Here is a 22,684-nt window from a genome sequence, read left to right on the forward strand (position 1 = left end):
ATAGATAGATAGATAGATAGATAGATAGATAGATAGATAGATAGATAGATAGATAGATAGATAGATAGATCTACAGATCTTTTATGCATTATGCATTTATTATTTCTACATCCAGTTTACATATATCTTTATTTATATTGAACCTTTTTAAAGGTTATTTCAGTTGTATAATATATATTGTTAAATTGTTGGAGATGAATCATTGTTTAACTTATGAAAGTGTTTATCTGTTGCAATTGCATAAAGCACCAAAACAAAAAACAGACATTCCCCTTCTTAAAAAAAAACACCAAAACATTCACCCCAACTTCCACGTGGGTGTTTAAAGTGTTATTACTGGGTGGAAGCAGTGGACAGAGCAACCTGTTACTGAATGAGAAATGAGAAGTACGTCACATGTACCAGCAAGCGGCTGGTAAATAGTTTGTACTAAAGATTGCATAAAGTTGCATAAACTCATCTCACCTCATCAAGGACAGATGTTATCTGGGACAGGAAACACTGTTTACCAAAACATTATAAAACAGTGTTTTTCTCATGAATAAATGTATGAAATTACTGTACAACTGCCGCAAAATGTTGACTTCTAGGTTGCCAGCAAAGCAAGGCAATATTTGCATCCAAAAATACAATGCAAAAATTTCTGTACCATTTTGGAAGCATATTTTTAAAAGATGATAACTTTAATAGTAATAGGCATACATATAAAAACAGCATGACATGATCAATTTCATAATTTTTGTAGGGACTGTCATATTAGATGTATGATGGATTTTCAGTGTATTCCTTAACAAAATATAAATGTCACGCAAGGACGCTGTCTCTCTCTCTTCCTTTAGTGTCCACAGCTCAAGAGCAGTATGGTGAAGTCCAGAAAACAGGATTCATGACGTTACACAAACACCTGTTGGAGGACAGATGGCGGGATGTCTGCGGCCTGCAGGCTGTGGAGCAGCCGCCGCACTGTGGCTTCTCTTCCGTTCCTCTGCGTCCACATCACCAGCCCCGCGAGCACCTGACTCTGAACCGCGAGGGGGTTGTCCGCACAGCACCGGTACAGATCCGCAGAGGACAGGCCCAGGTCCAGCAGCACAGATTTCCACTCCGAACCCAGACGAGCAGCCAGTTGGTTCAGATGCAGCATGGTTGGAACAGTCGGAAGGATGTGGTCAGGTACACCACACTGAACTGAAAACAAAGAAACAACCTATGATTTTCGAAATACAGTAAGTCACACACTGGCACATCTCACTGCGTACATTACTGACATAATAAAAGCACAAAAACAAATAATGTAAGGAAAATGTGCATTTGTTTGCATTTAGAAACGGTTTCTATTTTTTTGTAAGTGACTGATTTTCATGAAGTTTGGTTCTGTTAACGGTTCTTTGACCTCTTGCCCTTTCTGGTTGCATGCAACAACTAACACACAGCATGACCAGTGTAATCCAATTCACAAACAAATGAACTGATTCTTTTTAAAGATTCAGTGAAAAAGACTGACAAATTAGTCTCAAACTTACTGTATGTTTGAGACTTAAGTGTAATTACTGACCTGTTGCTCATATGGCATGTTAAAGATCTGAAAAATAATTTTTAAAAATAAAAAAAATACATATTCAAATATAAAGTATAATTAATAAAAATAAAATGTATTATTTGTTAATTTATTTATTTTTTATATGTAATTATATTATACAGTTTAACATTTCTTATACTTTTATATATATTTCTTATATATTCTAAACAAATTTTACAATAATTATTATTAATATTAATATGGCATAATTACGGAAGAGGATTAGGGCCAAGCAATAATAAAAAAATAAAACCATCTCGAAATTAAAGTTGCTAAATTTCGAGAAAAAACTTGTTAAATTTTGAGAAAAAAGTCGAAATAAAATGTTGAGAATAAACTCGTTAAATTCTGAGAAAAAACTCGTTAAATTTCGAAAAAAAGGTCGAGATAAAATGTTGAGAATAAACTCATTAAATTACGAGAAAAAACTCGTTAAATTTCAAGAAAAAAGTCGAGATAAAATGTTGAGAATAAACTCGTTAAATTACAAGAAAAAAAACTTGTTAAATTTAGAGAAAAAAGTCGAAATAAAATGTTGAGAATAAACTCGTTAAATTACGAGAAAAAAACTCGTTAAATTTCGAGAAAAAAGTCGAGATAAAATGTTGAGAATAAAGTCATTAAATTACGAGAAAAAGTCGTTAAATTACGAGAACAAATTCATTAAATTATGAGAAAAATGTCGTTAAATTTCGAGAAAAAAGTCGAGATAAAATATTGAGAATAAAGTCATTAAATTAATGAATTTATTCTTGTAATTTAATGAATTTGTTCTCGTAATTTAACGACTTTTTTCTCGTAATTTAACGACTTTTTTCTCATAATTTAATGAGTTTATTCTCAACATTTTATCTCGACTTTTTTCTCGAAATTTAACAACTTTTTTCTCATAATTTAACGAATTTGTTCTTATAATTTAACGGGTTTATTCTCAACTTTTTATCTCGACTTTTTTCTCGAAATCTAACGACTTTTTTCTCATAATTTAACAAATTTGTTCTTATAATTTAACAGGTTTATTCTCAACATTTTATCTTGACTTTTTTCTCGAAATTTTACGAGTTTTTTCTCATAATTTAATGAGTTTATTCTCAACATTTTATTTCGAGTTTTTTCTCGAAATTTAACAACATTAATCTCGAGATGGTTTTATTTTTTTATTATCGCTTGGCCCTAATCCTCTTCCGCACATTATAATTTAAAAATATCAATAATATATTATTATATTAACTTTCTTCTTAGTTAAGACCAGTTTAATTCTCACCTCAGTAACCCTATGGGGCAGATGAGTGAGAAAACAGCACCTCTTATGTAATGTGAGCATATTTATTTGAATAACTCACACTGGAACTGTACCATGACCCTGAGTGGAACAGATTATACTTCTGAATAAAATATGATATTGACAATAATCCAGCAGTGGTAAGTCTCAAAATCTATATGAAGCATCAGTAAGCCAAAGCCGATTAATTTACATACAAGACATAAAAAGCATAGAAATATTCAAAACGCAAACACCATTTGAATTATATTAGAAGACAAGGACTAGGAAAACATGTTTAACCCATCAAAATCAATTTTAAGGTGGCAACATCAACATCCAATCTTTTCTTTCCATCCCTGCGCAATAAGGACACATTGTTTTTGTGCGAAGAGAATAGAGATGTGTTTTATTTGAGCATTGGGGATGAATGGAGCAAAGGTCGGTTTGAGAGTTTGTTTTGAGTGTTCCCAAATTCTTCACAAAATCAAGGACGCCCATTGATTTCTGCCGTCAAATGACAGGAGTGGCCACACCAGGACATGAGAATAACAACTCTCTATATCTAGGACAGGACATCCACATCTTTAGTATCTTCTGAGTGGAATCTAACACTTATACGATGGTCATTTCATCATTTTCTTCTATAATTCGTGTTTGCTTTGTTTGCCTCTCAGAATAATCTAAGGATCTAGATTGTTCAGAAAACATTATTTTTGCAGTTCCTCTTTGTGACACTAACAGGAGCAAAAATGGTAAACTTCAGCTTTAAATTGAGGAGAAAACATTCACTGCAGGGCATATATCCAAGTGCAGTAATTCTGTCATGGATTTGGACACTTTGCGGTAGTTCTTTACGGTTTTAAAGGTTCTAGACCCTAGAGACAAAGAAGATTAGTGTGTTGAGGTCCCCCGACAATCAGCGATAAACACCACAAAGAGGATTTCATGCAGAGAGTGCTGGTTTAGCAAACGGGGGGTGAGCTGGGAAAGATCCATAAAATGTCTGTGGCAATACTTTATCTGATTAATGGGTGGAGGTATAGAAAAGAAGGAAAAAATGAGGCCACCAGAGAAGAAGAAAGTGTAGAAAAGACATTGGGAGTTAACGGCAGACAAAAGATATCAAGGAAAGGAAAAATCAATCTGTAATAGTGGTCAAAACAGTGATCAGTGTGTGTGTGTCTGTGTGTGTGTGTGAACATTTTTTTATTAAAATATAAATGTTTTAAAATATTTTAAGATATTAACATTCATTTTTAATTGAATACATTCTAAAATATAATAAAAATAATACAAAAATATGAAGATTAATACAAAAATTAAGTACACCTTGTATATGTATGAGTAGTAAATTAGTAATGATACTGATTTTACTTTCACAAAACATGCTTCAGTCACAGAAAATAATAATAACACACAGTTCGGTAAGTGAATCAGATGTTGATTTATAATCTACTAAGACAGATCTAATTGGTTAATTCAGAGAAGGATTTTTTAATGGTTTCATTAAAAGACTTGAAAGATCTGTTTGTTCCTGAATCGTGGTCACATTTTGTTTATGTGTGCAGATTTGCCACGGCATACAATATGCTATTCACAGACATATTTATCACCCTTGTCTATTTTATTCTGCTGGCAAAAATGTATGATAATATAGTGAGTTATCAAGAAAAAATGTAGCATTTGAGTGGCCATGCATGGGACTAACAACACGGCAGTGCAAAATGGATGTGGAAAAACTTAATGCATTTTTATTTTGCTTTATTTTAAGTGTCAGCCTCTGCAACTCACACTAAACATGATTTTAAAAGTGCAAAACAGTAAAATATCAAATGATTCAATTATTGTGAAAGAAAGAAAGAAAGAAAGAAAGAAAGAAAGAAAGAAAGAAAGAAAGAAAGAAAGAAAGAGGCTGCTCTGCAAAGAACATTGCCTGGGTTTTGGCGAAATGCTTAACTTTTCTGAGAATTGCTTCTTTTTTATAGGATGAAGCATTCCAGCTTCAATTTCCAAGCGTACATGTGGACGCTTAACTCCCGGCTGCTGGAGGGCATAGACTGTACACTTTAAGAATGTAATGAAGCCTTGATCTGAGGGGACAATTACAGTATCTTTAGGCTGAAGAGAGCTTATGGAGACACATGTAGCTCTGATGTACAGTACATATAGCCTATCCATCAAGCTTTTGTTATAAAAAGTGTCAGTGAGTGCGTGTTTAACAGCTGCGTGTGTTTACAAAATTAATCAAACATCACTGTGAGAGAATGCTGTCAATTTGAAGGATTAGGAATATGTTTTCTTTTTAAAAAAAAAAAAATGCATTAAAAACAGACGTGAGCTAGTATAAATGTGTGTGTGAGTATGTTTGTTTGAATTTCCTAAAACAGGTCTCTCTCTCCCTTTCTCTCTAGGAAAAGTAAATTCGTTAATTTTGGGCAGTGTGATAGTAAACCGCCCACACATGGTGTCTAGGGAACAGCAAGCTGTGCCTTATCTCCGGAAAATTCCACGAAATCTCACAAAAAAGCCCTGCTTTTCAACAAGCTTGACGTCAAAGGACAAGACTTGTTTATCTTGAGTTAAAAAGAGAGCTTATAAATCTGTACAATATACAATTTAAACCATTTATTAGTTTATATAATCATTTATATTTAACATCTAACCTAACATAAACCTGCAGGATACCATCACAATGTGACAGTAATGTTCCTGTTTCCTCTTGAAGAGAGATGGGGAGAGTAGAGGAGGGTTCACTGAGGACATATAGGCCGCGTTTATTTTTTTTTTATATTGATGGTATTGATGCCCAATTCCAATATGTTGACTATATCAGGTTTTTTTTGTTTTTTGTTTTTTTGACGACCAGCTTACATCTTTTAAAGGATTAGTTCACTTTCAAATAAAATTTTCCTGATAATTTACTCACCCCCATGTCATTCAAGATGTTCATGTCTTTCTTTATTCTGTCAAAAAGAAATTAAGGTTTTTGATGAAAACATTCCAGGATCCTTAGGGGCCGTTCACACAGAACGCGTTTTTCTATTCCAATGCGCTACTTTCCCATTGTTTTTCTATGTAAACACGCGCTTGACGGACGTGCATGACCGTTACGCTCGCGTCTCGCGTCTTTTGCAGCGACTCTCACATGAGCGCCGCGTTTTTAAGACGCCGTGTCAAGTTAAAAGAATTTCAACTTTTACACGCAGCGCCGCTCATCAATGTCAGTTCCAAAACAGTGGACCAATCAGAAGAACTCGGAGGCGGGGCAAGCGTTGCGAGCTTCTGTTTACAGTAGCAAGTTGGCATGACAACTGTTTTATTTGATGGCAACATGGCGGAGGAGGCGCTCATTATTATCTTATTTTCTTTTTTTCCATGTCAAAACTTATATCTGTCAATTCTGCCATTTGCCTATTTCTATTATTTCCATTATTGCCGTTATTGCCTCACGTCTCAAAAGCGCGTCTCGAGACCCTCGCGTTCTACGCGGCGCTTTTTTTAAAACCACTCTTGAGCGCCGCGTCTCGCGTTTTTAGACGCAAAGACGCGTTCTGTGTGAACGGCCCCTTATAATGGATTTCAATGGACTCCAAACGGTTGAAGGTCAAAATTACAGTTTCAGTGCAGCTTCAAAGGGCTTTAAATGATACCAGACGAGGAATTTTTATTCTTCAAAAAGCTTTCGCCATATGTCCTACGACTTCCCTATTCAACTTACGGAATGAACACAGCGCCAGTTTCGTTTTTTTTCCGTAAGTTGAATAGGGAAGGTGTAGGACATACGGCATAAGCTTTTTGAAGAATACGGAAAGCGGAAACACGTGCAAGGCGATCATTTGTGTATATAAAGCATATACAGTTGTATTACAGTTCCGCTAGATAAGACCCTTATTCCTCGTCTGGTATCATTTAAAGGCCTTTGAAGCTGCATTGAAACTGTAATTTTGACCTTCAACCGTCTGGAGGCCATTGAAGTCCACTATAAGGAGAATAATCCTGGAATGTTTTCATCAAAAACCCTAATTTCTTTTTGACTGAAGAAAGAAAGACATGAACATCTTGAATGACAAGGGGGTGAGTAAATTATCAGGAAAATTTTATTTGAAAGTGAACTAATCCTTTAAGAGTGACCCATCCGATATCTGCATTCCGTTACTTATGATCACAATTCTGCTTCTCAAGGAAGGAATTGCAGTTAGATAACTGGATGTGCTCTAAAACAAAAATACTGCAGACTGAAAGGTAAGATTACACCTCTTTCCGATAGAAATTTTCAGTCTAAAATATGTGGCCTATGTGTACACTCAAAGAAAAATGAATACTTAAGTTAAAATGTGGAATGGATACTAAATACCAAACAACTATCAGACCATTCACTTTTTTTAAAAAAACGTTTTGTTGTTTTTTGACAAAATAAAAATTGCTGCAGAAAATAAAATGTATAATATTTTTTGGTGGGGTCAGTGAAAAGACTGGAAGGGTTACATATCTGAAGTGACTGGGCCAGCACAAAAGTACATTGTGGTTGGTTATTCTTCAGATGACTGACACAATCAGTTGAAGTCATTAATCCAGCTCCATATAAATAAAGACAGGCTCAAAGTCTCTCTGTGAAAGATTTGCTCTTCAACTCAAGACAGATGGTTTCATGTTATGAAGTGGCTGAAAATGTTCTAACGGTGGACCATAAATCTAAGAACTATTAATTGTCCCTAATAGACCCCATCTGTAAGCCTTGGCTTTGGGTATACGACCAGTGAGATAAAGTGCCGCTCTTGTGTGGCTAAACTGGCTGTGTACATCCGAGTATAGAGGCCAGCTGGAATGGCCTAGCACTGCAGCCAGCTTCCACATTCTGACAGGAAGACTCTCCACAAGCCAACGTTCCTGGAAATCAGACTGTATTAGAGATGGGTGGAGGGAGCGGAGGAGGAGAATCGATGTGATGTTCCAACAAAAACAAGTGAATAGCACTGTGCTGGCTTGTTTCAAAAGAAAATTATTAAAAGTGCCTTTCTCCATCCACCCATGGACGTCGGGGGCAGGTCGCACGAGGAGAAGAGTCCGGTTTAGTCGACACTAATGCGACTACAATGCGGAATACAACAGGGGTATCTTGCATGCTATTATTGATTAACTTGCATAAATGCTTTCACCATTAACAGACTTTAAAAGTTTTCGGTTAAGCATGCCTTCCTAATATCATGACCCGTTCATAAAATCTAAGTCTGCATGGTTTTCATCTCCTCCTCATGATCAAGGTCTCATACAAGCCAGTTTGGACAGGAAAACTAAGACAATGACTACAATGAACTACACTAACAAGCCGTCACCGAGAATTCTGAATATGCTAACTTAAAGGGAACCTAATATGCCCTTTTTGACAAGATGTAATGTTGTCTCCAGAATGTATCTGTGAAGTTTCAAGTCAAAATACCCCACAGATCATTTATTATAGTTTGTCAAATTTGCCCCTATTTGGGTGTGAGCAAAAAAAAGTTGTTTTTGTGTGTGTCCCTTTAAATGCAAATGTGCTGCTGCTCCCGCCCGCTTTCCAGAAGAGGGCGGAGCTTTAACAGCTTGCGCGATGGTTGCTCAATAGAGTATCTCAGAGATGACGTGTTTTTATAGGCAAAACCCGGAAGCGAGTTAGCATTTTAGGATTTCCGGTTCCATCGCCCTGAAGTCAATGGGTTTTTTGAATGGGTTTTTGCTAAATCGCCTGAAATAAGGTCTGTAGTTAACAAAGCCTCTAAATATTTTCACGTTTTGATCTATGACATAAAACACACCAGTTATAACCCGCTTGTGATTTTTTAAACCTTTATTGTGTCTTAAAAACAGCGGTTGCTAACAAATTGCTAAAAGGGACTACTTCCTTTGGCGGGGACTTTAGACGTCATCATGACAAACAGGACATTTGGACTGCATTTCTCATGTAAAATTGGGTAAGTATTCATACACAGCACAGATCATAATCAGCGAGCATGTTTTTAAATAAAGTTGTTTTTTAAATAAAATTTGAGGAAGTTTGGTGGTGACGACGTTGATCCGCGACCATGGTGTGCTGTAGTCCGTTTATAGCCTACTGATATCATTTTATATCTGACAACTTTATTTAGGCTTCAAAATGTATTAATGTTGTGTTAACTTGCTTATTTTTTGCGATTTTCCAAAAGTCTATGGGAAAAATGAATAGGCTTTCGATCGAGGGAACCCGTGTGCCGCTAACTTCCGGGTTGGCCTACAAAAACACGTCATCCCTGAGGTACTCTATAACAACAAAGCTGGAGAATCTCACGCAGCCAAAATGACGACTGTCAGTAACGGTGTTCAGCCTTACATTGTTCAAACCGGATTCGGACACTGATGGAGAGACTCAGGAAGAAGTTACAACTTTTAGAGTGCAGCTGGACATTTCTGAATGGTTAGTGGATAAATTTATGTAGCTGCTCTGGAGTTGATTCAACTCATCGACTAGCATGTGCCATCATGTTAATATTTTGTGCAAATCCAGCGTTAAATTGACCCTCGTTCGTGAAGCAGTCCGGCGTAAAATGACGGCATGGCAACAACACTCTACTACAACAGCTCTTCCTCTTCTCTAAAGCAGCCCAACATGGCCTCGACCCCTTTTTTTGCATTTTCCCAGGGACAGGGTTCCCTCTTTTGCAACTCGCTTTTAAATTGCTAACTCAAAAGTGAAAGTATAATGTGCATGGCCGCACAGGCATTCATAACAGTGCAGAGCAGAGTGAGCGTTTTCAAAGTTAAGCTTCCATAGGAATGCACTGAAAATGGTCCACGCCAGTAGACACAGCATTATGAATGCCTGTGCGGCCGTGTGTATTTTACTTTCACTTTTAAATTAGCGCCAATTCAATTGCGGCAATAGGTTGCACAACAACTAGAAAAACACAACTCCAAAAAATCTTCCGCCATCGTCTTGTCAGTCAGCTCCACAGTCTCGTAATGAATGCAATCTGACTCCTGCTTCTGTGCTGCGACTCAATTTCATTGTCTGTTTTGTCACTGAACTAAATTATTTTTATTACTATAAAAAATCAAAATGGCGGTGGGGAGTGGTGCTGCAATGGGCAAGTGACGTAACTGGTGTTGCGGCTGAACACCGGTAACACCATCAACACTATCTCAGCAAGCTTAAAACCCAGGAAGAAGCCTGTTGTAGTCCTTAAAAAGCAATTACTGTAAAAGAAAATATCGCCCTTTGCATTGAACTTTGAGCATTGTAACTTTGCAGATGTTGTTTATGCTCAAACAGCAACATTATACACTAACTAAAGTTAAAAAAGTGAAATCATAATAAGCTATAATGGACTTATAAAGTTGTCTAAAGGCCTGCCACAGAACAGTTTGCCTTGTAAACAACTTAAAATTCAGAACCTTACGGCTTCAGGTACGATAATTCCCAGAACCCGTAAGTGAAGGCTTAAGCAACAATTTGCATAGTTTTCTTTAAAGCGAGCATCTCATAAATAAACATGCAAATACGCATGACCCGCAGGTGTGCAAATGGACTTGACAAATGAGGATATCATGTCCCCACTTGACTGATCTCCATTCAAAAGTAGGTAATAAGATGATAAGGATTGTGCATGTGTCTCCTTTATTAAAGTGTCCGTGACACTGCAGATTCAGCGCCCGTCATAACGATGGAGGATAAAAGCAAGTTGAATGAAAAACACGTTCCCATGCCAACGGAATGACATCATTGCTGTCAAGATCCAAATTCATAGCGACATGAATATTAATAATTTGAGCAGAGGACGAAAATAAAAGCAGAAAAGCAAGAACAAAACACCACAACTGTTTGTGTCCCTGAACGGCCTCTGACAGTCGAACTAAGAAAAGCTTTAAATTAAAGCGAGTACTTAAGTGTGAAGAATGTTTGCTCAGAGTAGCGCTTGTCCTCGATTTCCTAGAAATTTGCAAGCACACCTCTTTTTTTTCCCCGTTTCTTTTATGCTTTCTTCCTAACCCCACCCCATCCCCCAATATATTACCATCTGAACCACAGAAAGTCAATAAAATCTTCAGCTCAGTAACTGGAGACGGGAGAGAGAGGGAGAGCAGCCAACAAACGGCTTTGATTATATTTTTCCTAGAAAGGAGGATGCTCAGCGAGAGTGCTGGGCCGCAGCGCTAGTGCCAGGAATTAATGCAGCTTTCATGGAAAACCAGGGCAGTGCACCAATCCGGCCTGGCCTTGAGAGACTCAAAACACAACTTCAGCTCTTTTTTTCTTTTTTATACCTCACTTTCCCTCTGTTTTTCTTTGTACGTCTTGTTTTTTTAGGAGGGAAGGGGTTGGGGTTTGGTTGACTGTATGACTAAAAATGGGAGATGCGGAGTGTGAATGTGGGGTTGATAGTTGGTGTTCTGTGCTCTCGTGGGAAAACAACAGAAAGCACATAATAAGCCATCTTTCAGCAAAACAGCAGCTGAAATATATATATATAGTGCACAGTGAGAGCTTTTGTTTACCCAAACATCTGTTCAGCTGAAACAAGATGGGTGGATGCAAATAGTGCATTTCACAGACTGTATATATATATGCATTGGCTTTCAAATCGTATGGACTTTTTCTATGCTTAATGCATTTGTTATAGGTTCTTTGCTATAATTAGTAACAGTAACAGAGTGTTTGGTGTTAGGGATTAGAGGAAAGGCAGTTATACCACATGTCATTTAACCCTCTGGTCAGATACTAACGGCTTGACCTCCAGCTTTCATAACCTCATCTCAATTAAAAGATGAATGGGTTCATTATGAGACAGAGGGTGAAATCAGGTGAAACAGGGAGGGAATATGAGGGAACAGAAACACGATAGCTGACAAAAAAATGCTGTACATGTAGTGCAACTGGCCAAATGAGCTGAGTGCCATGAAATGGCTTAGAATAATGTTATAAAATGCATGTTTTTTTTTTTACATTTTTGTTTTTATATAGATTTTTACTATATATTTTATTTGCATTTTCATATTAGTAAAATAATAATACAGTAATAATGCATAATTAAATTATATATATATATATATATATATATATATATATATATATATATATATATATATATATATAGGATGATGATGCATCAATCAATATGTTATTATAGGAAATAAATAGAAACATATAGCACAAAATGTCAAATAATAAAAGAGGTAATGTAAAATACTAAATTATTGTATTTAAAATGTTATTTTGACAAATTAATAATTGAATAACAAATTACAAACAAAGCAGAATCTCAGTAAAAGAGATTCATCTGAGAAGTAAAATTAATCTGATTTATATACAGGCATATTTACTTATTTAATTGCCCATATTTTAATTGAAGAAATGTCATAATAGAAACACCATGAAATCAAATTGAATGATTCCGCTCAATTAACCTCTACATTTTAATGAAAGCAAAGATGTCTGAAATGAGACATTGCATTAAATGTACATTTAATTCATTGAAATACTGAATAATAACCCCATTAATTGCAATAAGAATTAAAAATAATAACACAAGTATCAATGTGCCAATTGGGGCCTTCTGTGCCAATTCCGTTGGGGTCATCTTAACCCCAGGGGTCTAATTTTATCTTTTTACTTCAAAATAAAAAGAATAACTTTTACTCCACAAATCTAAAAACATGAATGTGTCCACAAATCCCTCATTAACAAATAGGCACAAAAAACTACATAATACAATGTCATAGGTCACTATTTTCCAGAGACACAAAATTAGAGCAATTAAACTCAAAACTGTTTCGACTGACTAAATCTCACAAATGTTTATATTTAGATGAAATGACAAAATTAAAAATAGTATGTAATATGTAAGTGAGGATAGTAACTGTGACATATTACACCCAAAAATTCTTCATACCAGTAAAACTGATAAAAATTTGGAAACAAAAGAATTATTCAGACACATTGACTTGACCATATTTTGCTTAAGTGTTTTAAAGATTTTTTTCTTTTTTTTTTCTGACACAGTTTAACTCTGAGATCTTGTCATATTTTATTACCATTTTTTAAACTATAGTGAATAAACTGTATTAATGAATGAAATCAAGGTGTCTGAATAAATTTTGGTTTGACTGTATACACAAACACTCACAATTTTTTTAAAAATATATTCTATTCAATATTATTCATGTATTACAGAATATAGCAGTGCTTTCACACACATGTGAGACATGTCACACACGCGCTATTAATTTACACTTTATTTAATAATTTTTTTGTCTCTGTGACAGGAAGTTGTTCTGACAGGTTTAGCTCAAATGATACTCATACACACCGAGGACTCACCTGTGAACGGCGGAGGAGGACACTCGGTGTCTTCCGCACACAGTCGCAGTAATTTGTCTTTGATCCAGGGAAAATCTTTCTCTAATGACTGTGTAAAGTGACGGAAGGCGCTCGAGCCGCGAGTGGGGAGAATATCCAGCAGCTTTAACGTTTTTTTCCTATTAGACGACTCAGACTCAATCTCCTCTAAGTGACTCTCCGTTAATATCTCCTCCTGGTATAAATACTGTATGATGATGTCGTCCACTAAAAGCTCCTCGGCCAAAAAAAGCCGCTGAGATCGGAGCAGTTTTTTGTGTTTTGGGTCCATATTTGAACCCGATGACCGAGTTACAATGCTATCCACAACAACTGAAGATATAAGGCTACAGTACAACAGCCAGGGAAATAGAGACGAATCCTCGTTAACATATCAGTAGTTGTTGCTAAATGCATATAAAGTAATGTTTGTGTATATATCACAGCTTTGCGCTGTAGTGTAAAATGTTTTCTGTATTACACATGACTTTTCCGTGAATGTCGCATTTATTTCTACCGACTGGAAACGAAGTGCAGGAGGAACTAATGTTAGGCGTATTTCTTGTTCCCACATTTGTGTAAACAAATCGGGTAACATTATACAGCTGTTTTCAACCTTTTCAAACAATAGACACAGACTCTGCCAACCAGACCTTCAATATAATACATTAAAACATTAAAAACCCTGCTGAAAAATCCAGCTAAAACCAGCCTAAGCTGGTTGGCTGGTCTTAGCTGGTTTAAACTGGAAGTAGCTGGTTTTAGCTGGTCTCCCAGCCTGGGTTAGCTGGTTTTAACTGGTTTAAACTGGAAGTAGCTGGTTTTAGCTGGTCTCCCAGCCTGGGTTAGCTGGTTTTAGCTGGTTTAAACTGGAAGTAGCTGGTTTTAGCTGGTCTCCCAGCCTGGGTTAGCTGGTCTTAGCTAGTTTAAACTGAAAGTAGCTGGTTTTAGCTGGTCTCCCAGCCTGGGTTAGCTGGTCTTAGCTGGTTTAAACTGGAAGTAGCTGGTTTTAGCTGGTCTCCCAGCCTGGGTTAGCTGGTCTTAGCTGGTTTAAACTGGAAGTAGCTGGTTTTAGCTAGTCTCCCAGCCTGGGTTAGCTGGTCTTAGCTGGTTTAAACTGGAAGGAGCTGGTCTCCCAGCCTGGGTTAGCTGGTCTTAGCTGGTTTAAACTGGAAGGAGCTGATTTTAGCTGGTCTCCCAGCCTGGGTTAGCTGGTCTTAGCTGGTTTAAACTGGAAGTAGCTGGTTTTAGCTAGTCTCCCAGCCTGGGTTAGCTGGTCTTAGCTGGTTTAAACTGGAAGGAGCTGGTCTCCCAGCCTGGGTTAGCTGGTCTTAGCTGGTTTAAACTGGAAGGAGCTGATTTTAGCTGGTCTCCCAGCCTGGGTTAGCTGGTCTTAGCTGGTTTAAACTGGAAGGAGCTGGTCTCCCAGTCTGGGTTAGCTGGTCTTAGCTGGTTTAAACTGGAAGGAGCTGATTTTAGCTGGTCTCCCTGCCTGGGTTAGCTGGTCTTAGCTGGTTTAAACTGGAAGTAGCTGGTTTTAGCTAGTCTCCCAGCCTGGGTTAGCTGGTCTTAGCTGGTTTAAACTGGAAGGAGCTGATTTTAGCTGGTCTCCCAGCCTGGGTTAGCTGGTCTTAGCTGGTTTAAACTGGAAGGAGCTGGTCTCCCAGCCTGGGTTAGCTGGTTTAAACTGGAAGGAGCTGATTTTAGCTGGTCTCCCTGCCTGGGTTAGCTGGTCTTAGCTGGTTTAAACTGGAAGTAGCTGGTTTTAGCTAGTCTCCCAGCCTGGGTTAGCTGGTCTTAGCTGGTTTAAACTGGAAGGAGCTGATTTTAGCTGGTCTCCCAGCCTGGGTTAGCTGGTTTAAACTGGAAGTAGCTGGTTTTAGCTAGTCTCCCAGCCTGGGTTAGCTGGTCTTAGCTGGTTTAAACTGGAAGGAGCTGGTCTCCCAGCCTGGGTTAGCTGGTCTTAGCTGGTTTAAACTGGAAGTAGCTGGTTTTAGCTAGTCTCCCAGCCTGGGTTAGCTGGTGTTCAGTTGGTTTAAGCTGGTCTCCCAGCCTCCCAGTCTCCTAGCTAACCAAAACCCCTCTAAATCCAGCTATGACCAGGCTGGGAGACCAGCTAAAACCAGCCTGACCAGCTTAGGCTGGTTTTAGCTGGATTTTTCAGCAAGCATTAAAACATAAACAAACATTATTAATGCACCACATTTATAATTTAGGCCTATTTTATTTTATTGAAAAAAAAAAAAATATATATATATATATATATATATATATATATATATATATATATGTCTTTTACTTTCACAGACAATCCATTGAAAATCCCAGCCTGAATAAATAGAGACCTTATACAAAGAATGTAAGTTTTATTTATTTAGCCTAATGCCAAGTTAACACAGTTTTATTGTAATAAAAATAACTCTTATAAAAACATTGCATATTAAGCTGCCTGTTAATGACATTGTCCACTGGTTATGAAAGTTTTGTTGTGTAGATTTTTCCTTGTCCTCATGACCTTTTGTTGAAACCACTTGTTTGAAACGCTAAGCCTTTGTTTTGCCCATAAAGTGGCTTTAGTCTTTCAAACGCTGGATCTGATTTTTCAGAGCAACAATTCTTCCAGGAAGAGCGGATTATTTGAATATCATGGCATTTATGAGCTGCAAGAAGCTGGATGTAGGCTATCTATGAAAATCCCCCTTGGTATTATTTGCATGTCCAATCCTAAGAGTCCATGCCATCATTGCCTTTTGCAACATGTCCTCACGCAAATAATGCCCTTTATTTTCAGTTCAATTACATTTATGGTATGGCTTCTTATACAACAGTACATAAGGCCCGCCTTACCATCAAGCACTAAGCCTTTTAAAATCTGTTAGCAAGGATTTTCTCTTCAGAGAATCCATTATTTTTGAGGCTTATGGACTTCAAGCTAAATTGGAAGTATCTACAGTGTCGATTAAGGACATGGATATTTGCAGAAAAATGTCCTGTATAGTCATTGAATGTTTTAAACATATTAAATTTTTTGTTCAGTCTAGTTTAGAATCGATCTGATGAATCTAATCTAATGTTTTATTATTGCACGTCTATAATCTTTTTCATAAATATCGCCCTTAGCTCTGAATAATATCCCATATGTTGTGCTTCAGCTCGTCACCTGTCTCAAATTTGAATGAACAGTTTAGATATTATCATGGGCTTGATAATGCCATAATGATACAAAAGGTGTCACATGTGCTTTTGCATTGCTTTGCATTAGGCTGTGTTTTTATCAGATGTACAGTACAACATGCCATGAAGACTTTGAGCTGAAGTAGTCCATTGAATTGTTTTCTGTGCATGTGTGAGAGTTCAATAGCACTTGCCCCAGAAGCGACCTTTTAAATCCTGTTTACTTGACCGCTTGAGCTGTAAAGACGTTCACCAAGCCAGTGTCAGGTCCGGTCATGTAACGAGATATGAACTTCAGAATATTCTCGGTCAGTTCAGGTCCTCTTGCCTTCAACCACTGACAAGTTTCAGGTCAACATATACTGTAAAGTCTCAATATTCCCTGTCGCTACATATTTCTTGGAAGATTTCTTCTGGAATTGCATCCAAACTACCTTTATTTTCATGTTGTGTCTTAAGAAAAGAAACTAATTATAAATATTGAAAACATATTCATAAAATACAAATATTAAATGTATCATTGTCATTAAATTGGCTATACGTGTAAATAAATAAATTCGAATTAAGTTAATAAGTGTCCACAAATAATGGTTACAAACAAAAATGTCTTATTTAAAAAAAATTGCCATGATATTCAATACTTTGTCAAAATATCATAAAAATAAATTAAAGCTATAATTAAAGCTAGATTTTCACTTTGTAATTATTGAAATTAAATCAGTAACATTAACATCAAAAGTGATCTCTGGCCTAAGAATATTGGCATCTTCACCCTTTTTTCAAATTATTAAAAAAATGTTTTGTAAGTACAGGGAGTGCAGAATTATTAGGCAAGTTGATTTTCTGATCATATTTTTTTCCCAAGCACATTTTACCAATTCCAATCCACATCAATCTTAATAACTACTATTAATATTGTTTTTAATCATTTATAAGTGATATATAATTGTTCATGAAGGCTGGAAATGAAAAATGCCTTATATTCAGGTGTGCAGAATTATTAGGCAAGTTTTCTTTTACAGGCAAAATGAGCCAAAAAAAGAGATTTAACTCAGACTGAAAAGTCAAAAATTATTAAATACTCATGAGAAGGACGCAATACTAATGCAATACTAGAAATTGCAAAGTTAAAGCATGACCAAGGGACAGCAAAATGCTCATTGGGTCAGCGGGGTCAGACAAAAACAGGTGGAAAAGAAAAGACACGTTAACTGCAAAATAATTAAGAATTATGTGTGAAACCATCAGGAACCCTTTAGTCTCCAGCGCCACCATTTTCCAGAACTGCAACCTACCTGGAGTCTCCAGAAGTGCAAGGTCTCAGGATCTCAGAGACTTAGGTTAGCTAAAGAATCCTAAAAAATTACCCGCACTTGATAAGAATCACAAGCTGAAGTGTTATAAAATACATGAAGACTGGGTTTTTATAGGCCTTATAAACCGACAGCTTGAGAGTGACTCCTGAAGGACCAGCACCACATCCTCTTGTACCACTGTTTGAAGAATTTATCTTCCAGAATCTGGCAGTAAGTTTTGGAAGATCATTTTTAGTCCATCTCTGCAAGACAGACATTTCAGGATAAGAGATGGACTAAAAGTGAACTCAAACACCTTACTGCCAGATTCTGGATAAATTCTTCAAACAGTGGTACAAGAGGATGTGGTGCTGGTCCATCAGGAGTCATTCTCAAGCTGTCTGTCTATAAGCCCTATTAAAACCCAGTCTTCATGTATTTTATAACACTTCAGCTTGTGATTCTTATCAAGTGCAGGTCATTTTTTAGGATTCTTTAGCTAACCTAAGTCTCTGAGATCCTAACACCTTGCACTTCTGGAGACTCCAGGTAGGTTGCAGCTCTGGAAAATGGTGGCGCTGGAGACTAAAGGGTTCCTGATGGTTTCACACTTAATTCTTCACCTTAATTCTTAATTATTTTGCAGTTAACATGTGTCTTTTCTTTTCCACCTGTTTTTGTCTGACCCCGCTGACCCAATGAGCATTTTGCTGTCCCTTGGTCATGCTTTAACTTTGCAATTTCTAGTATTGCATTAGTATTGCGTCCTTCTCATGAGTATTTAATAATTTTTGACTTTTCAGTCTGAGTTAAATCTCTTTTTTGGCTCATTTTGCCTGTAAAAGAAAACTTGCCTAATAATTCTGCACACCTGAATATAAGGCATTTTTCATTTCCAGCCTTCATGAACAATTATATATCACTTATAAATGATTAAAAACAATATTAATAGTAGTTATTAAGATTGATGTGGATTGGAATTGGTAAAATGTGCTTGGGAAAAAAATATGATCAGAAAATCAACTTGCCTAATAATTCTGCACTCCCTGTATATTGCACAGATGTGCTTGAAATATATTGTTTTATTTGTGATAACAGAATAAAACATGCCAAATTGTGAGGAAATAATTTCTGGCCAGGCAGTCATACAAATAAATGTTGAATTAGAGAAGCAACAAAATATTAAAAAATGATTGTTATAGTCAATGTATGCTTTTTTTTTTTTTTTTTTTTTTTTTTAATAAAACCTGTAGATGTAGTTTAATGACTGATCTATATAAATGACGTCACCCTGTTTTCAAATAAATCTTAGCCAAGTTTAGTGTTTTGTTCTTCCCTCATATTTAAAATGTACAAAAATATAAAATATTTTCCTCATATTTTGATGGTTTAATCGAACTTGTAGGGTCATTTAAAAAAAATCCCCAAACCAATCCCATCCTGACATTACCTTTTGCCTCTACTGTGATTAATGTACCATGTTTAGAAATACATTTATAGAATTAGTTTTGAAAGAAAATACTGTAAATATGTATACATGGTCCCTGTAGGACTTTTACAGAATTAATGGGAATATTACAAAAAGTGTAAGGTTTTCTGATATTTTGTAAATGGGTCAATGACATGACGGGTCATTTTTTGTCCAAAGATATGACATCCAAAGTATGTAAGGTAGTACAACTAGTTCACTTTTATTAAATTCAAAAGGTTTTAATTACATTTTACTACATATAAAGGTATTTTAAAGATTTTGAAATGTCAAAAGGTCATTTGGTTTAACCGTCCAAAGGCCAATACAGCCATTTCATTTGTGATTAAAATATCTTAAAATGTAATAAATGAATATATTTTTTTTATTTTGGCATGATTTTATAATCTCATATATCAACATAGAGCAAAATGGTATTAAAATTATATGTAGAAGTCGTTGCTTTGTTATGAGAAAGAATGTCCGGAAAAATGTCATTCGGAGTAACCAATATAAAGGAACCATCTTGGATCAAGTTATGCGTTCAATATCAAGTGACAGGATGTGACATCATTCAGACACCTGAATGACTATTTGAAAAATTCATGTTTTCACTTGCTCATATGCATGTCCTGAAACATCAGGTCATTCGGTACAACCGCTATAAAACATGGAAAATGTTGTAATATTAAAAATTTTTTTTACTAAATATAACATTTTTGATTGTCCTTTAGCTATATAGATATCAGCCTGTTAGCATTGTTTGAAAATATCATATTGTTAAAATTGAAAAAAGTGTAATTCGGTAAAACCGAAATTTTGGTTAAACCGAATGACTTTTTTGATGACAAATTTTGTCCATCCTGTAAAAAATGACAAAAACAGTGTTGATTGATTATAAAAAAACACAATCTCATTGTTAACAATTAATAAAAATTCAAAATGAATTATATCTCCATTAGGTTTTTTTATTACACTTTTAAAAACCTTATTTGTCAATGACCCATTTACAATTTTAAGTTAACTCAACTTAAAACATTAGAGGTGTCTTTATTCCCTTGAGCACAGCCAGTGGTTTCTAAAGACTCAGATATGGTTTTCAGGTTATTCAACACATGAATGAATTCATGCTTTAGGGGGGGGAGTGAAAATAAGAACGAGAACTTGGATAGGATTACATTGATCTTCTTACACTCTGAAGCAAACAGTTAAATGTGTTTGTGACTGCAGAAACTGTGACGGTGCACTTGTGGGGTCAATTACATCCAATTTCCATGTAAAATCCAATGAAGTTTAGACTACCTGGAAAACAGTGATATCTCCACGTTATCTTTGACTAAACAACTCTTTTATGTTGTGACAAGGAGAACTCCAGCATTTAGCAGCTCTTTCTTGGGAATGGTGTCAATATTTAACAGAGAAACAGTCACTTTCTTGCGCTGATCGAGTAGCCAGTTGCCTCTCGAGGAAACGTCTGTGAATACGCAGCCTTTGTACACACAGTTTATTCTAAAAATCCCAGGAAAATTTGGAGTGACTCAAAATGTTACTCAGAATTTCCATGCTTTGCTGCAAGCTAAGAAAAAAATAACATGGAGGGGACAAGAAAAGCTGTGAAAATGGAAAATGGACTGGGCAAATTGGGACTTAAACTTTCCAAATTAGGTGGCAAAACACCTTCGCAGACAAACACTTGAAAATGCTCACAACAAAAATACTTACACATGAAATATTATAAAGTGCTAGCATGCATGAAATGTCATGTAAAAATAAACTGTTGGATTAACGAATCAGTGGTAAAAACCCAGAGTGAATCTTCCCTTTTCCTTTTCCTTAACTAAACAAACAATTTCCAAACAAACACCAGACACGGGACTTGGATTATCTGTATGTTTTCAGTACATTAGAAACCAGAAGTCCATTTAGGATGTGGGTTTTCTGAATGCTTGAGAGGTTGCCAGGATGTGGGTGTGTGACCTTGATGACGAGTGTTATTATCAGTTCTGCACATGATTGGCTCATTCAGGGGCAGAAATAAAGGAGTGAATTTGTAGAGGAAAACAAACAAACATGGTGTTTGTTTGAGGATGTTTTTCTTCACTTTTTTTGCATTGAAACAATATTATTACATCTCACAAAGCATGTTCATTTCAGATATTACCAAAAAAGACAGTCACAGAGCAGGAATTAAAGCTATGATTGCTTTTATTTCTCACTTTTTGGGAGACAATCCATTCACTCCTGATGCAGCACAAAGCTGTAAAATGATATCAGTGGAATTTTAAAGTGGCAAAGAGACCATATCAGACTTATGCATGATTCCCATCCTAGATATACCATGTCCTCAAGGAAGACGACAAATAAAAATGACATAAGTATATTGGATCTGAAAGACGTTGGCAGCATGTTGATCTGAGATTAGTTTCCTAATGATTTAGGTGGGTAAAATTTCCATGTACCTTGGTAGATTGATTTAATTTTCAGTCATATTAAATAAGGAATTTCTTAGTTTTTAAAAAAAAAAGGCAAAATCAAGCCACCAATCAGTAATCGTTTTCAGAGCAATGTTTTTTGGGATAATACTATCAGAATGGCTCCATACTAAGTATGGAGAATAAATGCAGGAATTTAGCACTCGAGCACAATAGGACATTCAGCGCCCCATTCTTCAAGGAATAGAATTATGTATGTTTAGTTCTACCAAAATAGAAAGGCCAGATTAGTGTGGAACTTGAAAGGAAAATCAGATTTTTCTTACAATCTCTCCATAAATAGCAGTGAGGAGAAAAGAAAAAGCTGCTGACCTAGTGCATCTTTTTTTGGTCTGTGTCAAAAATTACGCTTAAGTATAGAATCAAATATTCTCCAAATACGACCAATCAGCATGCAGGTTTATTAAGACGCCCTCCTGAGGTAGGGTTAACACAGGCCAATACATGTTGACCATATGCAACAACAGCAGAAACAAACCATGCTGCTAAATTACCTCTTGGTTCAGAATGTGCAACAAAATACTAAGCCGGTGGTATATTTCATTTGCAAAAGTACACACCCTTAAAGCCTGGAGAATGGCAAGAACCTCTGTCTGCAAGTTTTTATATATATACACTACCTTTCAAAGGCTTGGGGTCAATCAGATTTTTCAAAGTTTTTGGAAGAAGTCTCACATGTTCACCATGCAAGGCTGCATTTATTTGATCAAAAATACAGTAAAAACAGTGATATTGTGAAATATTAACACAATTTTAAATAACTCATTTAATATATTTGAAAATGTAATTTATTCCTGTGATGGCACTCCAGATACTCACATGATCCTTCAAAAATCATTCAATTGCTGCTTAATATTATTCTGGAAACTGCCATACATTTTTTTCAGGATTATTTGATGACCAGAAATTCATCTTTTGTAACATTATAAAGGTCTTTACTGACACTTTTGATCAGTTAAGTTTTATAATGTTTTATTGTTTAAAATTGAGGGCTATTTTTAAATGTACTTTTTCAGTAGGTATTACATTATCATCATGACACATCAGGATATACAGTATATCAAATT

General features: G+C 36.0%; 1 protein-coding gene across 1 annotated transcript; it reads right to left on the minus strand.

Moving 5' to 3' along the window:
• Positions 1–205: 205 nt before the first annotated feature.
• Positions 206–13,716, minus strand: cradd (CASP2 and RIPK1 domain containing adaptor with death domain). Its single transcript, XM_048156300.1, has 2 exons — positions 13,171–13,716; positions 206–1,188 (listed from the first exon to the last, which is right to left on the minus strand). Exons 1-2 carry the CDS (start codon positions 13,478–13,480, stop codon positions 893–895), a joined length of 606 nt encoding a protein of 201 aa, XP_048012257.1. The 5' UTR covers positions 13,481–13,716; the 3' UTR covers positions 206–892.
• Positions 13,717–22,684: the final 8,968 nt, after the last annotated feature.

The sequence above is a fragment of the Megalobrama amblycephala genome, linkage group LG14 (genome assembly GCF_018812025.1).
Source record: "Megalobrama amblycephala isolate DHTTF-2021 linkage group LG14, ASM1881202v1, whole genome shotgun sequence".
NCBI classification, from domain to species: domain Eukaryota; kingdom Metazoa; phylum Chordata; class Actinopteri; order Cypriniformes; family Xenocyprididae; genus Megalobrama; species Megalobrama amblycephala.

Excerpts from the sequence above, each read along its gene's own strand:
- cradd (XM_048156300.1), bottom strand. The coding sequence starts at position 13,480 with ATGGACCCAAAACACAAAAAACTGCTCCGATCTCAGCGGCTTTTTTTG. Across the intron at positions 1,189-13,170 it reads TCCTCCTCCGCCGTTCACAG|TTCAGTGTGGTGTACCTGAC; the intron begins GTGAGTCCTCGG and ends CTTTGTTTTCAG.